Source organism: Leptosomus discolor, chromosome 21 (genome assembly GCF_034619465.1).
Source record: "Leptosomus discolor isolate bLepDis1 chromosome 21, bLepDis1.hap2, whole genome shotgun sequence".
Lineage (NCBI taxonomy): Eukaryota > Metazoa > Chordata > Aves > Leptosomiformes > Leptosomidae > Leptosomus > Leptosomus discolor.
The window spans coordinates 406831-421615 of NC_141411.1; the positions used below are offsets into that span (position 1 = coordinate 406831).

The 14785-nt window shown below is 47.6% G+C and overlaps 1 protein-coding gene across 1 annotated transcript in view; it reads left to right on the plus strand.

Moving 5' to 3' along the window:
* The first annotated feature begins 777 nt into the window (after positions 1 to 777).
* The window catches only part of SYT6 (synaptotagmin 6), a 36164-nt gene continuing 22156 nt past the window's right edge, over positions 778 to 14785 (plus strand). The window contains exon 1 of the mRNA XM_009960752.2: positions 778 to 931. Coding sequence (XP_009959054.2) covers positions 778 to 931 — 154 coding nt within the window. The remainder of the gene's footprint in view (positions 932 to 14785) is intronic.

Genomic DNA, 14785 nt, shown 5'->3' on the forward strand with positions numbered 1-14785 from the left:
TTGCTTCTTTTCCTGTGCCTGTCAAATATATTCTCTGTTCAAAAGTGTAGCTCTGTCATGTGGCATGACCTGTCTGCCAAATTAGAATAGGAATAAAAAAATACTGCAGAAAAAAAAAAATCTAATTGTGAAACACAGTGGCATCCTCAATCTCTGTTGCCATCTGCAGCCTGTTGTGTTAGGACCAGTACAAACAAATCAATAAAAGCCGCTGCTTTTCTTACGTTGCCTTTGGCAGTTGTAAGTAGTTTGTGCAGTGGTCATGGGAGCACTCTTGTTTCTCTTGTCTGATGATGTGCCATCCTCAGCCAGAAGATTTCAGCATTCGCTTTCTTTGCAAAATTGCTCTGGGACTGAGATTTGAAACTCTGCACCTGGAGAATGAAGAAGGGACAGCAATGAAAGGGTTAAAAAGAATTATCTGGGCTGCAGCTTTAACAGCATCGTGTGGAGGGCACGAAACTGAATTTGGTAGGAGGTTCTTTGTCTGGAACAGCCTTGGCAGTAAACAGCTATCTGATCTCAGAGGCAATAAGGCACCAGGAGCACTGGCAGGACTGCAGTAGCTGTGGTGGCTGGAGGCTGAGCAGAGACTCCCCGGTCTGAATGCTGAGCAGGGTTTGCAGAGCTGGCACAGGACATCCCTTAGGGTGCTGCCATGCCAGAGGGTGGAACTGCTGGGAATCTGTTTGCGTGATTAAAAATAAACAAACCCTCTTTTCCTAGTTTGACTTTCTTAGACAGCAGAGGGGGATAGCGGAGGATGCGGTGTGGGAGATGAGTGGTACCAAGGATGACAGCCGCTGTCAGAAGGCAGTCCGCATTGTCACCGAGCTGTGCCGGAAGAAAAGCGTGCCTAGCTTGGACCTGGACACTTGCAGGGAATTCCTCCTGCTGCCTTCTGACCACAGCCTGATTATCTCCGAGCCAGGTACAGTACTCTGGTCCTGTCTGCTGGAGTAGTGCTTGTGCCTGCCAACAGCCGGAGGAAGGCAGGAGGACTCTTGCAAGGGGAGGGAGACGTTCGCAGGGCCCAGGTTAAACTTGGGGCGGTTGGTCTCGGCACACATCGCTGTGCGATTATTTTCCTTTACACATGTTCCACTGTGAAGTTTTGGGTGAAGTGCTGCCTCACCTGTTGATGCAAAGTGGTGTAGCCTGGTGGGGATAGCTGCACAGAGGGGGGGCAGACGGGGTGTTACATGCAGGTGAGGAGGTGGTTGGTGAGATAAAGGTTCTGTGAAAGTTACTTATTTTTTTAAAAACAGACTCTTGTCCTGTATAAAACAAAAAGCAGGAAAAAGCCTATTTAAGTAACTGAGACAACAGGAACTGATTGCTCTTGTCCCAGTTGAGAAAAGGAGGGACTTGCATGGGTCCCAGTAAGGGATCTTAACGTACTTTCATGTATTTGTTTTACTTTCCCTAAGAACTGCCTGAAGTTGTTCCTCGTCAGCTTGTAGAGCCAGGGAGACATGCTGGCGTGTCAGCGATGAATCAAGAGCACGCATACCGCTCTAAGAGCAAAGGGGCATTCCTTTATTACAAAGCAGTTAATTTTCTGTGCACTACTGCTCACAGCTTCTTGCTTCAGACAGGTTGTCTTCTGCTGTAACTTCAGAACACATTGGGGGAAGCTTACAACCTTGAGGAGCAAAAAACAAAATCCCATGCTTTTTAGCATTATTGATAACATGCTGTAAGTTTTTTGTGTATTAGAACTTTTGTGTAGAGTGCTTCTTTTAAGTTTCTGTAGCCAATGATCTACCAACCCAGCCTGATTTCACAGCATAAGTTTTCAGGAACTTTTCTTCTCTCCTTCTGAGGACACCTGTGCAGAGCCTGGGTGCAGCACAGTAGCCCGTCAGTCCCTGTCCAAGGCCTTCTGTGTCACAGAGTCACGGAATGGTCAGGGTTGGAAGGGACCTCTGAAGATCATCTAGTCCAACCCCCCTGCTAAAGCAGGTTCACCTAGAGCAGGTCGCACAGGACTGCGTCCTGGCGGGTTTTGAGTATCTCCAGGGAAGGAGACTACAACCTCTCTGGGCAGCCTGTTCAGTGCTCTGTCACCCCCAAAGTAAAGAAGTTTTTTCCTCATCTTGCTTCAGGTCTCCTTCAGCTTCTATCTTGCTTCCATTTCTCCTGCCCCTCTCTGCCAGTGTCTTTTACCGGGATGCGACTGGCACCCAGGTCGCACTGGCAGCTCTCTGGTTTCGCTGGGCTTCTGCCATCTGTTTGCTTGCAGAGGTGCTTCCACCCACCTTCCTTTCACATCCCTCTCTGTAACTTAATTGTCATCTTAAATTGCTTCATGCCTGCTTGTTCTGAAGGCCTCTTACCACTGCTGGTGCTGTCCTTATGCATTGCATCCAGTGCAGCTGGTTTCTCTATTGCAAACGACTTACTGCTTTACTTTGTAATTTTCCTGACTCTGTGCAGCAGAAAAACTTGTACCGCTCTTGTTCTGCTTGCCTTGGTATGATAGATTTGCATTTGTTTGTGCAGCCTGTTCAGACCCTTATTTTCAGGCTGCGATCACATCACCATATGCCTTTAACATCTCAAATGTTTCTCTGCTCTGATCTCTGGCTTAAGTGTCAGCCTCTACCCCAGTGCCCTGGGCAAGTCCTGCTGGGCTGGCTGACTGCACCGGCTGGTTAGTGGCTGTTACTGCTGCCTCTGCTCTGCACCACTGGGCCCGTTTCTATGTCTAGCACTGAGGACACTGTTTGGGCCCAATTGGTACTAATAATCCTCAAATGCCTGGATGTAAAACTGCTCCAGCAAGGGAAGCAGATGTGTTTGCATTGTTAACTAATGTAACAGTTATGGTGGTAAGACGTTTATCTAATTATCTGCATTTGTGCTTTGTTCATTTTACACTGAAGACTTACGTTAAGCAAATTTGCTGTCAGCTACCTGGACTGCTGTGTTCAGATCCTCGTAAAGATACACGAATAAAAAGTGAGGTTATGTGAAGATGAGCAGAGATACAGCTTTGAGACCAGGTGCTGTGTCAGTACCAACAGGAGGGCCAGAGGAGCTGTGCAGCGTGAGTAGTGGGTCCTGCCGAGGTGTACCCGTGCTGGGCAGCACGGCTGTGACACAACCTGGGTGCAAAGTTTGCTGGAGTAAAATTGGCCAAATTTATCATCATCATGGGAAGTCAACAGCTTCTCTGTGGGTTTGTTACCTCCTGGATAAATCTATTAGCTAATGGCTGAACCACCTTGGCTCGTGGAGCATCTCAGTGATGTGAGATCTGTCTGTGAACCAGCAGCTGCTAAAGGTGGGAGCCAGGGCTGCTTCTGCACAGCCTTGTTTGCCGTTAGACCCTGAGAGGTGGTTTGGTCTGTTCTGATGTTTCATGTATTGATGGAGAGCAGAGTCTTCTGGGGATGCTGTGGAGCTGCGAAGTACCACTAGCCTTCTTGAACTGCGTTTGGCAGTGGAAAAAACCTGTGAATATGAAAGTATTGCTGAGTAGTTTATGTAAGAACATGTCAGAGTGCAATTTTATGCAGTGACTAGTTTTTTTTAAACCATTTCGGACTGAATGTGGAAAGTGCTACTGTGTGTGAAGTAGACGCTCCTCTACGCTCTGTACTTCGGGTTATGTAACAGCTGACTCCCCTGTGTAAAGTCAATAAGAGAAATATAGCTGCACCCTTTCTCCAGTCTGCCATACATTACTGTACACCCAACAAAAGAACGTTGCAGGCCGCTGCTGCTGGGCTAAGTATGTCAGAAAAATAAGGTATTTGGATGAAGAAGGTTTTGGTATCGATGCGTCAGTGGATATGTGAGAGTGAGCTTTGCCTGCAGCTTGGCCCGTGGCGGAGCCAGGAATAGAACTGATCTCTTGGCTGTGGGCCCTGAGATCGAGCAAGATGCAGCATCCTTTTGTTGTGCCTATCTAAAATCCTCCCCCGTAGCTCCCTCCATCTGATAGCTCTCTTCCTGCCAGTCCTCGGCTGTTGTGCAGTGATGCTGCGAGCGTGACTAGTACACAGGCATAAGCTGTAGACGGTGGAAATGCCTGTGATACAGGGACAACATTTACCACTGCGGGGGTATGCCTTAAATAAACGGATACATCACTTCTCTGCCCTGGAGGTGCAGTGAGTGCTCCAGGATATAGCTGAGAGAATTTGTGGACAAGCTCTACTGAAGTGCAAAGTGCTTGGTTGAGGATGCAGGGAGCCCACACTCCCATGGGAGTGCTGTGCTGGGCCCAGTGAGCCACCACACATCACCCAGTCCCTCTGACCATGGGAGTGGAGCTGCTTGTTGGAGAGCGACAGGCTCCAGGGTCTTTGGGAAACAGGGTGCCAAATCCTGCTTCCCAGTACCCGCTACAAGCTCCTGTGGTGGAGCAAGCTCTCCCCTGACTTCTCGCGCCCAGGGCTGTTCCTAGGGGTGTGACACCCATGGTCCTTGCTGCGGGCAGCTTGGCTCCAGCCTGCCAGCATCCCTGGGTACCGGGCATTGCATCACGCCCTGCACAGCTCTTGCCACCAGGAAGTGTGCTGTGTGCTTGCCTGTATGGTCAGGTTGTTGCTCAGTTTGGACTGAATTGTGTTACCGGCTTACTCCCAACATTCACCTGAAGCAGGTTCCGCTCCCCGTGTGTGCACAGTGCTGGGCCTGGCTGTGGACAGAGGCTGCCAGTCCTGGGAGGTCGTGCCAAGACAGGGATGGTACAGAAGGTGGGAGCTTGACTCCACAGAGAGATTTAAAAACAAAACGATCATTCTGAAATGAACGCGCAGAGCTGGTGGAGCGTGACTGGAGCCCGTAGCTTGTGATGCTTCCTGACTTTAAAGGGCGGCGCATGGGTATGGGAGGGAATTTACACCAGGATCAGAGCTCAGCCGGTAGCAAACCCCTGGGTTTGATTTCTAACGTCAGCACTACTGTGTTGCGACTTTCTTTAAGCAACCTAAGTTGGGTTTTTTGCCTCAGTGTATCCATTTGTAAAAAGCTTCACTGCCCTGTAGAGTACATGCAGGATACAACGGACGATGTGCAGCAGTATTGTGGTTTTTACCCAGAAAGTCACTGTAGGTTTGCGTGCACAGCAGTCCCTGATGATCTCGGCACAGTTTGTGTACCCTCCTCAAGCCCTTCCTTGTGCATTGCTTCAGCCCAGCAAAATGCTCTAATGCTTTCCTAGTGCAGGATACGAAAGCCGAAGTGAGAGGAAGAAAAAGGACAGCTGGGTAAAATGCAAAACCAGAAGAGACTTTATGACAATTTCTGTTTCCTAGCATGCTTTGTCGGCTGTCCTTCTGTGCTCTAATCCCACAATAATACAGAGCATATTTAGTGTTTTGTCCTTTGTGTGAACTGTTCTTTTAAAACTTCATGATGCAGGCAGTACACCTTGTACAGCGCTGGACACCCTCCTGGCACTTTGCAAATACTACTAAAATGTTAAACCCGTAAGTGTTCTTGCTGCAGGCAGAGAGAGGGGTGAATTTTTGTGCAATAGAGGATTTTTTTTCATTGCAGGAATGTTGATGCAGAAAGATCACTTTTATGTGGAGAAATTGCTTGTGGAGTATTTTTCTTGGGAAAAATTATCCCTTGATGGGATAGTTTGACTAATGGGAAAACTGATAACGTGCCCTTTCACTGATACAGGATGCCTACGGCCACTACCTATGAGGTATGGGCAAGTCTTGGCTTTACTTACCAGCTGCAATAACACACTTTTCTGAATCTCCGTTCAAGTGTATTTTAAGTAAATATAACAATAAGTATGTTTAAAGCCACCCAGGCAAAGCTAATATTAATCACTGAAGCTCGTGTTTCCAGAGGCCAGGCATGTGAGGAGCAGCACCTCGGGCCAAAGATCTTTCCTATCACGGAGTAATGCACTTGCGAAATGGATCTCGCCTTCCTCTGCAATCGTCTGGTCCACCAGCAGGAAAAGAGCCAGCTAGAGCTACGTGCAGCAGATTTGCTCTTTAGCTCAAGTAAAATGGGTTTGTGCTCTGATCCTGAAGGTGTCAGGTTCAAACCCTGCTACCAGAGGAAGGTTTGCAAAACTCTATTAAAATAAGGTTAAAACCAGCAGTGTAAATCTAAGAAAAATGGATTATATAGCTCATCTATGAACATGTGTCTCTGCTTGTGTATTGTGTATGGATCTATGACTCTACAGCTGCCTCTGGCTATGCGCTGTGATGGTCCCGGTAAATAAAATGCACCTATGGAGCTGTGTGGAGTATGTGCATTCAGAAGCTTTCTGAGTACCTCTCTCCATAGATGCAGGTTTGCATCTGACTAATTGCTGTTGGTTGATTCATTCCTGAAGCAGTACAGGGAGGCTGTAGGTTTTTTTGCGGACCTCAGAGCCTATTCCAGTGCAGCTGCAGTAGCCTCATGCATAGTCAGGGATCAGCATCTAAAACTCCATAGAAACAGGCAGCCAGATTGCTGCTGGTGTTAATTGAGTGTGTGAGCAGGCTGAGGACAGTGACCAGGGACTGAGCTGAGGAGCCGATACCTCTTTGGTAAGTCCATATTTCTGAGGTTACTTTGTTAATTTTTTTGTCTTTTTGCGTAATACGGAGCCTCTTTTCCTTAACAAACATTCTGCTTCAGCAGTTTGTGTCTTTACCGTTGAAATCTTTTATTCTGCTTTCGGTATTCTCCCTATATTTCACTGAAACCAAGCATGTGCTTTTAGCTAGTTCAAATCAGGGCACAGCCTGACTCTGATCTTCTCCATTGTTTTGCGGGATGACTTTGAGAAGCTGGTATTTTTGTGTTTGAAAGTGTTTGTTGCTTGACATCTTTGCTTTGCTGAAGTCATACCAGTGCAATGTGCACAGCCTGCTGCGCATACCATGTATTCACTAACAGTCATATAATTTCACACGCCTGCATTCATTGTTCAGAGATAAAAAACAGATCTGGATCTCATGTCTGATACCATTTTCCATTTAACTATATTTTGACTATGCTTGTTTTTCTTACTGGTATCTTTTTACTGTTCACATTTCAAGGTATAATTGTGTATTCTTCCTTAGGACCCCAGGTTTCCATCTCATGTTGGTTAGGCAGCTTTTTCTAGCTTCACTGTTTGTTATTTCTTTGTCAAGGATGATAATATATATTTTTCCTTCCTATCTGTATACTGTAAGATCGGGAAGCTTTCGGTAACAGCCTTTATTGTTTCAATCCAGTGGCCTCACTAACGTAACAGTCATGCTAGGAGTTGTTTGGGAGGGATGTGATTTGTCTCTCTGCCATGCATCGTCTTTAATTATACTTATACATTGCAAAATGGCATCCTAGAGGGAGGGAGAGGGGCTATTTGGAATTACGGTAGATTAACTGTACATTTTCCATGTCTATGGAAAAACCAAAGTTGTCCTGCAGGGTGTCTTGTACACAGTGAAACTGCAGATGCTAATTAAGGCCGCCTTTCTGTTTAGTTCAGTTCGTTATCCTGTAGCAGGTTAGTGTTTGACAACATCACAGGAAACTGTGCAGTGAAGACTAAAGGCAGGATGCCAGAATCTCAGTTCATACAAGCCTTTTCAAAACTATCACTAAGATGGGCAGTCCTATAGTGTTTGGTTCATGGAATAATAATTGCCCAGAAATTCTAGTAGCCAGTGTCTTTGGTAACGTGAGTATTACTCTGATTTTCTATGCTTGTTTGTAACTACTGCAAAGAAGTACACGTGCTCTTGTAACAACACAGTGTTAGGTGAGCACAGCAAGCACCTCCTTAAATGCATTCTTTCCGTATGCAGTACTTCATCTCGTGGGTGTCTGCGAGCATTTGCTCAGAGTTGTTTGAACTCAGCTCTGACTCTGGTCAAAATGTTCATGATGAAAGGACTCTGAGCTGCGTAGTGTGGAGTGATATGAGGTGTTGGAAAAGGGAGAAAGGAATCTCAGAATCCATTTAATAAATCTGTAGGATCAGGCAGTCCAGCCTGCACGTGTGGCTGCTGTGTGGTACATTTTAGGGGTTAAAGATCTCTATCTTTCTTGCAAGCTAATGGAAGCAGCAGCAACAGATAATGACAGGAGCAGAGCCATTCAGGGAGGAAGTTCCCTGGTCACTCAGCAGAGCTTGAACAAAGAAATGATCTTTTCATAGCTGCTGTATTTCAGCGCAGGGTCTCTGTACCAAGCAGCCTTTCCATGCAGGTGGGTGTCTGGGGGATCCTTCCCAGCTACTTTGCATCCTGCACAGAGCCTGCTTCAAACAGGCTGGTGCTGTTTTACTGTGTGGATCAAACTGTCTTTTTTGTGCCAGGCATTTTCAGCACGACAAGTTGAGAGAAAGGAGCATGACATGGGCTTACGTGGTTGTACTGGGTCTAGATGGCTCTAATTGGCAACCTGACCTCCTGAGGACACGGATCTGTGGGTCGCCCAGTCTTTGCAGCATCTGGAGTCGCAGGGGTTCTGGATGAGTCCTGCGTCTCTTGGTTTGGGTTTCCTGTGGGGCAGGTCCAGGCCATAAAGCTCTTCCAGCATGGTTTCCTGTAGTCAGGGAGTTCCCTTGTGCTGCAGGGGCTCTGTGTCCCTGGGCTGGGGGGCACTCAGCCCAAGGAAAGCCTCCAGAAAGCTTTCTGGGCCACCTTGTCCCATGGTTGGGGCCTTCTGCCCTCCCCTGGCTGAGCTCTTCTTTTTCGTGTTCTCAGGCTGTGTCCTCTTACGCAACTCGGGATTGCAGGGCTGGAGGCTGCCCGCCACCCATGCGGGGATGAGGATCACCATTGGCAGGGTTCACCCCCAGGGCTGCAGACTGGAATGGGAGGAGACCCTGATTTTGCTCCCAGTCAAACTTTATCCCAAGATCTTTTCAGGGCAGCCTGATTTTAGGTGTGAACAAAAATGGAGTCAAAGAGGGAGCCACAGGGAAGCATTTCCCCAAAACTGAATCTCACTGTAGAAAGTGAAGGGCAGAGAGATGGCAGCTCCTGCATGGCAATCCTGGACCCTGAAGTGCTGCTGATCCTGGCCTCACTGATGTCTCACAACAGTCACGGCTTTGACCAAGTTTTTGAAGGGAAATTTTAAGGTCCAGTGTCTTTGTTTACTTAAAGGAGACAGATTGACCATGAAAAGCTTTTGCTTGTTTTGTTTTCACTGCACCTTGAAACTCAATTGTATTTCTGCATCCCAGAAGTGTCCGTGCTCTGCTCAGCTTTAGCAGGTCTGGATAGAGACTTACCCCCGGCCTATGTTGAACACCCTCAGCAAGGCTTCCCTGGCACACCTTCAGTGCTTGGCTCAGGTCCTGTATGTACAGGTCACATCATGGGAAGAAGATGAAGCTCAATGTCGGTTATTCAACCTCAGTGCAGGGACACCATGTGTGTTCAGCCCTGCCAAGTCATTTACAGATGTTGCTACAGCATATTGTGATAAAATGTCATGGGATTAGCAGACAGCTATGTGCTATAATTATATGCAGTGTGGCTTATAATAGTTCATTAGATTGTCATCAGTTAGGCATAAAGCAATGACAACTCTCTACTATCTCATTTATAATACTCTAGAGAACAGCTGATTAGACACAAAGCGACCTGAGTCACTGGGGAATGTTTCCTTTGGTTTGGAACAATTATTTTTCTTTTTTTGTCACTTCTGATAACAGAAACACTGCATTGCTAACAGCTCAAAGTTCTCCTGGTTGCACACGCCAGCAAAAGTTTGAGTAACTGTGCCTTTGATGTAGCTGGAGGGAAGGTCTGAATCGGCAGACGGGTCAATAACCACTGAATACCAACATATTTGGTCTTCAGAAGCCTTCGACCAATCTCCAGTCCAGCTGTTCTGCTGGGGCACGGCCATTTCAATGCGTATTAGTTATTTTCTCTGAGTATTGCTATGGGCCTCCCGGCGCTGCGTATGAAGCCTGTAGTCGCTAGCGGGCAAGGCGGTGGTGGGAGAAGGCAGTTTCGTCTCCAGATCCTGGCTGGGGAGCCCAGGCCAAGGACAGGTGAGGGACTGTCCACAGGCAGAGCCAGCTTCCGAGCGGGTGGCTGGGGTGGCCCCGCCGCCGATGTCTGTGCACTCGCAGTTGCCTGCTGCAGCTCCGGCCGCCTGCTTGGCTCTGCCCAGTGAGAGCTCTGCACCCCATGAGTTCACCGTGCACGAGGCGCAGGCTGTTCTGCCCTGTAACGTGGTCTGATCTGCAGCTGATTGCAGACTGCCTAAGACTTCTTCAACCTGCTTGACCTTGTGGTTGCCACAGTCTAAATGAACAAAGAAGCGAGTGAATCTTACCACGGTAATTCAGCAGTTCCTGCAGCAATCCCTCTGTCACTCGTATTTGCTATTACTGCTTAGCAGGGACTTTGCCGAGCTCTTGTTAAGGTTGCATGGTATTTCGTAGCTGGGTTTGGCTGTCCAGAACCTGATATGGTGGAGCTTCTCCTGTATGTAGCAGGCATGCAGACGTCTTTTGCTTGTCATCTATTCATGATACTTAGCTTTTTTTTTTTTTTTTTTTTTTTTGGCAATAAAATCTTTCTCCATTCTATTTCAGTGAGCAAAACACAAGCTCCAGGCTACTGAGGTCTCCACTTACATTGTATTCCTTTGTTTGGTGTACTATGCATTTTTCATATGTAAGTGTTTGGTTTTTCTTTTTTATTATATAAAGGTACATATGTGTAAAGTACCTTGTTGTTGACTCTGCACTTGTAAATTGCCTTTGGTATTTCCCTCTGAATTACTCCGTTCAGATTTCTTCTGCCTTTTTAAACCCAGCCTGGGGGGACCGGTGCACCGCCCCCCCTCCTGTATCTGAGTGCGTTCACCGTCTGTTCCCTGGGTGATAAGAATACCAAACCACGAACGCCAGGTAGGAAAGGGTGCAACAGCCTCTATTTTCCCCACCTTTTCCTTCTTTAATGCACTTGCCTCATCAGCTCTCAGACTACTGGGTGCGCAGGTCCCTCCCGAGGGACCAGGCACTGGGGTGCAGCAAGGACGAGGACAGTGCAGACATTGTCCTCCCCGAGGGAGCGAGCAGCTCGCAGCCCTCCCACCTGCGCGCCTGCTTCCTCCCAGCCAAGACATAGCAGGAGCTTCAGCTGTAGCCTGGATATGTATGCTAGAATAAAACCAACTCTCTTTGCTCCTTGCAGGCAGTGCACTATGCAGGTAACTGCTCAGGGGTGTCCCAGGGCCCCGTCTTGCAGTGATGAGCTGCTGCAGTCTCCATCACAGCACAGGGAAACTGAGTCGGGTTTCCCAGCTGCACCCACATCCAGGCTGCTCCTTGTGGCTGTGGCTGGAGTTGCTGGAATAGTACCTTAGTCCATGTGCAAATTTATTGTTTAAATGTTTTCTCCATAATTATAATTTGACCTGGAGTTTGTAAAATTTGGGAAATTGCACTTACTGTCACTCACAAGCTGGTAACTGGTTTCCAGGACAACAAATTACACAACCGTTAAAGGAACAAAACTTTGCATGAAGTTGTCCATGTCTCATGTTCTAGTTATTCTCCCAGCTATAGAACTGCATCCCCTAAAGAATGACAGTAAATGGTGAAAAAAAGCCCTGGCATTGCTTAATGAAAGAAATTTTGTCTGGATGGGAGTTATGAGATTGCTGTTTGCACTTGGACTGTAGATCATAGTTGCTTGAAACACTGGATCCCCTGGATCCCTGCAAGGTCTTATGAAGCAGGTTGTCTTCATACTTAACGTGCAATAATGAGATGGTTTGAATTTTATAATCTTATATAATTACTCTCAAAATAGCTTCTGATTCATCCTTCCCTTTGAAGCTTACAGTTTGCGTTCCAATAAGCCCTTGCATGGCAGGAACCCTGTGGTAGCAGCAAGTTAATTTTTAAGAGGTTTTTTCTGTCTCAGTCTTTGGCATAGCCAGTTTGAGCATTCATGTCTCTCTCTTCCTATAACCTGTTACATGGCTGGGTGTGCACAGGAGACAAGGAAGCTCTGCCTGGGTTCCTGTGGAGCCCATGCAGGCAGGAGGAAGCTGGTGAGAGCTGATAGTGTGAGACTCATAGTCCAAGGGCTGAGGAAGAACAAGAATAGGATAAATCTCCTTTTAGTCTCATGCGGGAGGCAGGTTGAGTTTGCAGAGCTTCCAAGGGATGTTTCAGAGACTCTGTGAATGTCTCCTCTCTGAGCATCTGCAGCATTCATCTCATGAGGTTTTCCACCCCTCTGCTCGTTTGAGTGGGGAGTTTGCCATTGAGTTACATATGATGACCTGGGTGTTAGAGTGCTCTTCGTGTAAAACGATCTGTGAAAACTCTTCCTGCTTTCACGTTGTTTTCAATTCACTTTCATTGCGCTGCCTTCTGTGAAATTACTTGTGACTGACATAGAGTAGCAAAACTAGATCTGGGCATGATCCACAGGAAAAAGCAGCTGGAATCGCTGCTTGCCTCTGCCTACAGAAACTCTGTAAAGGTCACCAGTGTCATGGGAGTGTGCACGGCGCAGGAGTTGCTCTCAGGGTCTCTGTGGGTATTTAGTTACAGTGTGCTGTGCTGGAGAGCTGAAAGTAACAATCAGTGAATTTTTATTTGCATTCAAGAGACAAAAAAACACCCAGATTTGTTTGTTCCTGGATGGGTTGTGGTACCAAATATTTCTGTGACTTCATTTTCCTCTCCCACATACTCTAAGGATACTGTCCTCCACTGAGCAACACTCCCTGTCCTGTGAGGAAACCTGACAAGCAGCCAAGCTCCTGTTGGTCTGAGCAGAGTGTCAGTAGGTGCAGGTGGAGCCATAAGTGACAGCTGACACTTGCTCCTGTTGCTCAGATCGCTCCCTGGGTAGGAGCAGTTTGGAGGGTCTAAGAAAATGGGCTCATAATCTGTGGACCTGCAGGTGACACATATCCCCAGTTGCTCTCCAGGTCTTGCTGCCTGACTTGCTGCTATATGGGGGCAACTCTGCAACCCTTATTACCACCCACAGCATGAGATAACGTCTGAGGGACAACAGAAGCTCTGCTCAATCCATAATTGTTTTCTGACCTGGTCCTTTAACATCTGCTGAGAACTTGATAGAATATTTTCCCCTCACTAACGACCTGCACTTTTGTGATCTTGTTTGAGCAGCAGCCCCTGCTGCAGCGCTTCACAACACATCCAGCTCCTGTGCTGCTAGGCGGCTCGTGAAAAGCAAATTGACTGCAGTTAGATTTTGAAGTGACAGCTATTAATGACTTGCCTAGCTCAAGAATAGTTCAGGCCATATTCCTATAGCTCATAGCTGCCTAGAGAATACAACCAGTAAATCAAGTAGAGGAGTGTTGCTGAAGTTTTAAATGACAACCAAATGGCAGCGAGTAGGCCTGAAGATGTGACAATGAAGACCTCAGCAGAGGACTGGCATGCTGGACATCATCCCAGCAAACAGGTGCAATGAGTGAGCAACCTTGCAATGCTTCCCTCTCGCAGCCGTGTTTTCTGCAGACCCCAGTGCCCTCTTACCTGTGGGCTCTGTTAAATAAACATGCTTGCTGATACAAGAACTGAAGCTACACTGGGTGACAGGGACATTGTGATCTGTATTATTTGCCCTGTTACCATTCCCACGGCTGCGGCATGCTTGGGGAAGGCTTAAGGAGCGGGCTGAGAGCTACATGCTGCTGCACTGCAGCTCACCTCTCATCCAACGCAGCGTTGCACGATTTCTAAGACAGCCAGTTTCCTTTTCAAAATCCCTGTTGCAAAGTGTTCTGCTGCTGCACTCCATGAGGGCTTGCAGGGTTTGTTCTGAGCTGTATTTCCAAGGGGATAGTTCCCTGGCTCTGCTGTGTTCGTGTTTTGGTTTTGGCTGTGGTGCTGCTGGAGGCTGCGCTGCTGTGTTGGTTTAACATTCGGTTTCTGTTCCATCCTGTCCCTCCTTCTTCCTCTGTAAAGCTTCAAAGCTGAACGGCATTGCTAAATGAACGTGCGTACAGCGAGGCTCTGACAGAAGCCTCTTCCTTTTCCCGTGCTGCTGTCTGTGCTTCCCTCTGCCCTGCCTCAGGCGTCCGAGATTCACCACAGTTCCTCATGCCCAGTTTCCAGCCCTCAGCTAATCAGACTTACATTGCTGATGCTTCTCAATTGAGAGAGAATTAGATCAGCAGTTGGTGGGTGCCTCACGTGGTCTTTTGTAGCTCCAGAGCTGCCTGTCTTCTCCTCCAGCAATAACTGCTGTAGTAATCCATCATTTGAATGCATGATCTCTACAAAGCCCTACAGAAACAGAACAATATAATCCCACAAGCACTGTTGCAATTAAAAAATGTAGCAAAAATGGACAGAGAAACCTGGAAATATCTCCTGACCTGGTATGAGCAATGGTACATATAGTACACTGGAAAAACAGTCACACAGCCAGTGCAAGCGAGGTTAAGGTACATCATCATCACCCCCTACCTCCGGGTTCTGCCATCTCCTGCAACTGCTCTTCCAGGAGCATTTGCTGTGGCAAGATGTTACGTGCTCCAAGTGATGGCTAGGAGAGCTGGGAGCTGCTTTTCCAGCTGAAAGAAACAGAGTGGGAAACAAACCAGCCAGATGCAAAGATTTACCACTGGCCACCGGAAAACTTGCCAGTAAGAATGTCTCGCATGGAGATGTCCGTTTGCTCTCGGCAGGATCAGGTCAGAGGCTTTGTCTGGGTCTGTGCGTGATGATGGAGCTGTGGGACCGAACGTGCCCTGCTGGCAGTGCTGCCAGTACCCAGCCTCAGCAGAAAGTTGGGTCAAAGTGCCCTCGCTCCTTTGGTGAGGGGGCTGTGCTGAGGGTGCTCCAGGG